At 44.3% G+C, this 6,000-nt stretch overlaps 1 protein-coding gene across 11 annotated transcripts in view; it reads right to left on the bottom strand.

Annotated features, from left to right (window-relative positions):
- The window catches only part of syne1b (spectrin repeat containing, nuclear envelope 1b), a 469,384-nt gene that overhangs the window by 394,797 nt on the left and 68,587 nt on the right, over positions 1–6,000 (bottom strand). For all 11 annotated transcript variants that reach the window (XM_072911924.1, XM_072911927.1, XM_061924513.1 and 8 more), the window contains 3 exons: positions 2,833–2,997; positions 2,607–2,759; positions 2,402–2,545 (listed from right to left, as the gene is read on the bottom strand). In XM_072911924.1, coding sequence (XP_072768025.1) covers positions 2,402–2,545; positions 2,607–2,759; positions 2,833–2,997 — 462 coding nt within the window. The remainder of the gene's footprint in view (positions 1–2,401; positions 2,546–2,606; positions 2,760–2,832; positions 2,998–6,000) is intronic.

Here is a 6,000-nt window from a genome sequence, read left to right as displayed (position 1 = left end):
GTGGAAAAAAAGATATTTTTTGTGTTAATATGGTTTCTGTAGGAGGAGAAACATGACACAAACCTTCCTAATTGTTATAAAGCACACTGTTTATATTAAACATGCTTCACTGATTCAAGTATTTGGCGAGCGCCGTTCTGTCCTACTAATTTTGGCGGTCCTTGAACTCACCTTAGTTTGTTTACATGTACAACTTTCTCCGGCTTTCTAGGAAGTGTTTTATGCCACTTTTTTTTCTGTCTGCCCTAACTCTTCCGGGATACATTATACACCCCCGCTACCAAAGCCCGCCCACCTCAACCGACGCACAGAGAGGGGGAGGGGGGGGGGATGTTTGGTGGTAGCAGAGGTGTATAATGTAGCCCGGAAGAGTCAGGGCTGCATGGGATTCTGGGTAGTTGTTCTGTTGTGTTTATGTTGGAGCTTTTTCAAAAATGTATGAAAAATGGAAAAAGATGAGGTGGAAAAAATATATTTTTTGTGTTAATATGATTTCCGTAGGAGGAGAAACATGACACAAACCTTTCTAATTGTTATAAAGCACACTGTTTATATTAAACATGCTTCACTGATTCAAGTATTTGGCGAGCGCCGTTTTGTCCTACTAATTTTGGCGGTCCTTGAACTCACCTTAGTTTGTTTACATGTACAACTTTCTCCGACTTTCTAGGAAGTGTTTTATGCCACTTTTTTTTCTGTCTGCCCTAACTCTTCCGGGATACATTATACACCCCTGCTACCAAACCCCGCCCACCTCAACCGACGCACAGAGAGGGGGAGGGGGGGGGGGGGGGTTTGGTGGTAGCAGGGGTGTATAATGTAGCCCGGAAGAGTCAGGGCTGCATGGGATTCTGGGTGTTTGTTCTGTTGTGTTTATGTTGGAGCTTTTTCAAAAATGTATGAAAAATGGAAAAAGATGAGGTGGAAAAAATATATTTTTTGTGTTAATATGGTTTCTGTAGGAGGAGAAACATGACACAAACCTTCCTAATTGTTATAAAGCACACTGTTTATATTAAACATGCTTCACTGATTCAAGTGTTTGGCGAGCGCCGTTTTGTCCTACTAATTTTGGCGGTCCTTGAACTCACCTTAGTTTGTTTACATGTACAACTTTCTCCGACTTTCTAGGAAGTGTTTTATGCCACTTTTTTTTCTGTCTGCCCTAACTCTTCCGGGATACATTATACACCCCTGCTACCAAACCCCGCCCACCTCAACCGACGCTCAGAGAGGGGGAGGAGGGAGGGGGGGGGGGGGGGGTTTGGTGGTAGCAGGGGTGTATAATGTAGCCTGGAAGAGTCAGGGCTGCATGGGATTCTGGGTAGTTGTTCTGTTGTGTTTATGTTGGAGCTTTTTCAAAAATGTATGAAAAATGGAAAAAGATGAGGTGGAAAAAATATATTTTTTGTGTTATTATGGTTTCTGTAGGAGGAGAAACATGACACAAACCTTCCTAATTGTTATAAAGCACACTGTTTATATTAAACATGCTTCACTGATTCAAGTATTTGGCGAGCGCCGTTTTGTCCTACTAATTTTGGCGGTCCTTGAACTCACCTTAGTTTGTTTACATGTACAACTTTCTCCGACTTTCTAGGAAGTGTTTTATGCCACTTGTTTTTCTGTCTGCCCTAACTCTTCCGGGATACATTATACACCCCCGCTACCAAACCCCGCCCACCTCAACCGACGCACAGAGAGAGGGGGGGTGGGGTGGTTTGGTGGTAGCAGGGGTGTATAATGTAGCCCGGAAGAGTCAGGGCTGCATGGGATTCTGGGTAGTTGTTCTGTTGTGTTAAGGTGCAGATGTTCTCCCGAAATGTGTTTGTCATTCTTGTTTGGTTTTGGTTCAAAGTGTGGCGCATTATTAGTAAGAGTGTTAAAGTTGTTTTATATGGTCACCGTCAGTGTGACCTGTGTGGCTGTTGACCAAGTATGCCTTGCTGTCACGTACGTGTGCAAGCAGAAGATGTATAATGTATAACAAGTGTTGGGCTGGCACGCTGTTAATACAGATTGTAGAGGGCGACAAATATTGTACCATCATAGCACGCCCTTTTTATAGCCGTAAGGGTGCAAATCGGTGAATATTAATCCCGGGAGTTTTCTGCGAGAGGCACAGAAATCCGGAAGTCTCACGGGAAAATTGGGGGGTTCAGCAAGTAAGCTGCTGAGCCGCATCAGAGTGATCAACCCGCGACCCCTGGTCTAGTATGTTCACTATTTTATTTAAGGACTAAATTACAATAATAAACATATGTTCAATGTACCTGAAGATTTTTTGTTAAAATAAAGCCAATAATTACATTTTTTGTGGTCCCCTTTATTTAGAAATGTATCAAAATACATTTTGGTACCGGTACTATAATATTGGTATCGGGACAACACTAGGCCTTACCTTGCCGAGCTGCTCTTTGATGGAGGTCATCACAGCCGTCATCTGAGCCACCTCCTCCTGCGCGGTGTCTTTGCTCAGCAGCTGAGCGGTGCGACCTGCCGCCTTGGACGCCGCCTCCATGGCCGGGACTTTGTGCTTGATTTCCTGCAGGAGGCGTGAAGTCATTCCACTTGAACGAAGGCGGAGAAGTGTTTGCCGGTTGTACCTCCACATCTTGAACAAACGTGCGGACGTTGAGGAAGGAGACTTGGACGGGAGCGTTCATCTTCTCGTTGGTGGCGTCCATGAAGATTTTCAAGGTGTTGATGCCGTCGTGGTAGTCCTGCCTCAGCTTGTCCACCTCGTCCGCGCGTGCGTACTGCCAAACAAAACAGTCCCGTCAGACGTGCGAAGCGAGCTCATGCTGACCGGCGACGGTGTGGTTCATTTACGTATTTGACTTTGACAAAGAGCTCCCGCCAGCGCCCGTTCAGAAGAAGGAGCTGCTGCTTGAGGTCTCGGGACACGGCGTCGTCGCAGGTCTCGATGAGGAAGTTGCCGGCGTCGTTCATGTCCATGTGCTGCTGGATCCAGTGGGACAGGTTGCGGAAAAAATCCTGGAACGAGGCGGACACAAATACGGATGATTGCAGAGCGGCTTGTGTTGCATCTCTGTGGTTGCCATGACGACCCCTGATCACTTACTGTTGTCTAAAATGAAGCACTGAGTCTCAAACTGTGCTACATGTTCCATGTAAAGAACCCAAAAGCAGTGAAGTTGTCACGTTGTGTAAATGGTAAATAAAAAGAGAATACAACAAATCCTTTTCAACTTATATTCAATTCAATAGACTGTAAAGACAAGATATTTCATGTTCACACTGCTAAACATTGTTATTTTTTGCAAATACCGTATTTTTCAGACTATAAGTCGCAGATTTTTTCATAGTTTGGCCGGGGGTGCGACTTATACTCAGGAGAGACTTGTGTGAAATTATCAACACATTAGCGTAAAATATCAAATAATATTATTTATCTCATTCACGTAAGAGACTAGACCAGGGGTCGGCAACCCGCGGCTCCGGAGCCGCATGCGGCTCTTTGATCACTCTGATGCGGCTCAGCAGCTTACTTGCTGAACCCCCCAATTTTCCCGTGAGACTTTCGGATTTCAGTGCCTCTCGCAGAAAACTCCCGGGATTAATATTCACCGTTTTTCACCCTTACGACTATAATAAGGGCGTGCCATGATGGTACAACATTTGGCGCCCTCTACTGGCTGTACTAACAGAGTGCCAGCCCAACACTTGTTAAACAATGTACATCTTTTGCTTGCACACGTACGTAACAGCAAGGCATACTTGGTCAACAGCCACACAGGTTACACTGACGGTGGTCATATAAAACAACTTTACCACGCTTACTAATAATGCGCCACACTTTGAACCAAAACCAAACAAGAATGACAAACACATTTCGGGAGAACATCTGCACCGTAACACAACATAAACACAACAGGACAAATACCCAGAATCCCATGCAGCCCTAACTCTTCCGGGCTACATTATACAACCCTGCTACCACCAAACCCCGCCCCCACCCCAACCCTGCTCTCTCACACATCAACCCTGCATGGGATTCTGGGTATTTGTCCTGTTGTGTTTATGTTGTGTTACGGTGCAGATGTTCTCCCGAAATGTGTTTGTCATTCTTGTTTGGTGTGGGTTCACAGTGTGGTGCATTATTAGTAAGAGTGTTAAAGTTTTTTTTTTTTTATACCGCCACCGTCAGTGTGAGCTGTGTGGTTGTTGACTAAGTATGCCTTGCTGTTACCTACGTGATCAAAGGGGAATCCCCATAGAACGTGTGGCTGATCAGGCACGCTGACTGTCGTGGGTGCTGCATGCTGTACCATCACGGCACGCATGACGCTGTCAAGCACCAGCTTTCAAATTCCACATAAAGGTGTGGGCAGCGTATCTGAGACTCCTGGTTATACATAGCACAAAGAAAAACTTCGTATGCAGTGTTATTTCATTTAAAATTTCAAAAAAATTTTGCGGCTCCCATTGTTTTCTATAATTTGTAAAACTGGTCAAAATGGCTCTTTGACTGGTAAAAGTTGCCGACCACTGTACTAGACGTATAAGATTTCATGGGATTTAGCGATTAGGAGTGACAGATTGTTTGGTAAACGTATAGCATGTTCTATATGTTATAGTTATTTGAATGACTCTTACCATAATATGTTACGTTAACATACCAGTTGGTTATTTATGCCTCATATAACGTACACTTATTCAGCCTGTTGTTCACTATTCTTGATTTATTTTAAATTGCCTTTCAAATGTCTATTCTTGCTGTTGGCTTTTATCAAATACATTTCCCCAAAAAATGCGACTTATACTCCGGTGCGACTTATACTCCGAAAAATACGGTATTAGCTTACCGTATTTTCCGCACTATAAGGCGCACCTAAAAACCACAAATTTTCTCAAAAGCTGACAGTGCGCCTTATAACCCGGTGCGCTTTATATATGGATAAATATTAAGATTCATTTTCATAAAGTTTCGGTCTCGCAACTTCGGTAAACAGCCGCCATCTTTTTTCCCGGTAGAACAGGAAGCGCTTCTTCTTCTACGCAAGCAACCGCCAAGGTAAGCACCCGCCCCCATAGAACAGGAAGCGCTTCTTCTTCTACTGTAAGCAACCACCCGCCCGCGTAGAAGAAGAAAAAGCACGCGGATATTACCGTACGTTTCATTTCCTTTGTGTGTTTACATCTGTAAAGACCACAAAATGGCTCCTACTAAGCGACAGGGATCCGGTTCATGAAAAGACGCAATCTCTCCATCCGCACACGGATTACTATTTCACAGCAACTGATATTCCTGTGAACCGCACTGTGGATACAACGGGAGCACGTACGGTGAATATTCGCACCACAGGGAATGAGAAGTCATCCTTCACTGTGGTTCTAGCTTGCCATGCTAATGGCCAGAAACTTCCACCCATGGTGATATTCAAAAGGAAGACCTTGCCAAAAGAGACCTTTCCAGCCGGCGTCATCATAAAAGCTAACTCGAAGGGATGGATGAAGAAAAGATGAGCGAGTGGTTAAGGTAAGTTTAAGTTTACGCGAAGAGGCCGGGTGGCTTTTTTCACGCAGCTCTGTCCATGTTGATATACGACTCCATGCGCGCCCACATCACGCTGGTTTTAATATATTATTAAAGTTTGACTGACCTATCTGACTGTTTTTTTGACATTCCTTTAGCGCAGTTAGATGCGGCTTACAACACGGGGCGGCTTATAGGTGGACAAAGTTTTGAAATATACCGTTCATTGAAGGCGCGGCTTATAACCCAGGGCGCCTTATGGTGCGGAAAATACGGTATTTGGAATTTGATGCCTGCAACATGTTTCAAAAAAGCTGACACAAGTGGCAAAAAAGAGTGAGAAAGTTGAGGAATGCTCATCCAACACTTATTTGGAACATCCCACAGGTGAGCATGCTAATTGGGAACGGACAGGTGCCATGATTCAGTATAAAAGCAGCTTCAATAGTTTAAGAACAACAATTCTCAAGCAGCTATTGCAAGGAATTTAGGGATTTCAC

The sequence above is a fragment of the Nerophis lumbriciformis genome, linkage group LG29 (genome assembly GCF_033978685.3).
Source record: "Nerophis lumbriciformis linkage group LG29, RoL_Nlum_v2.1, whole genome shotgun sequence".
Classification (NCBI taxonomy): Eukaryota; Metazoa; Chordata; class Actinopteri; order Syngnathiformes; family Syngnathidae; genus Nerophis; species Nerophis lumbriciformis.
This window is presented reverse-complemented; position numbering and strand designations above follow the sequence as displayed.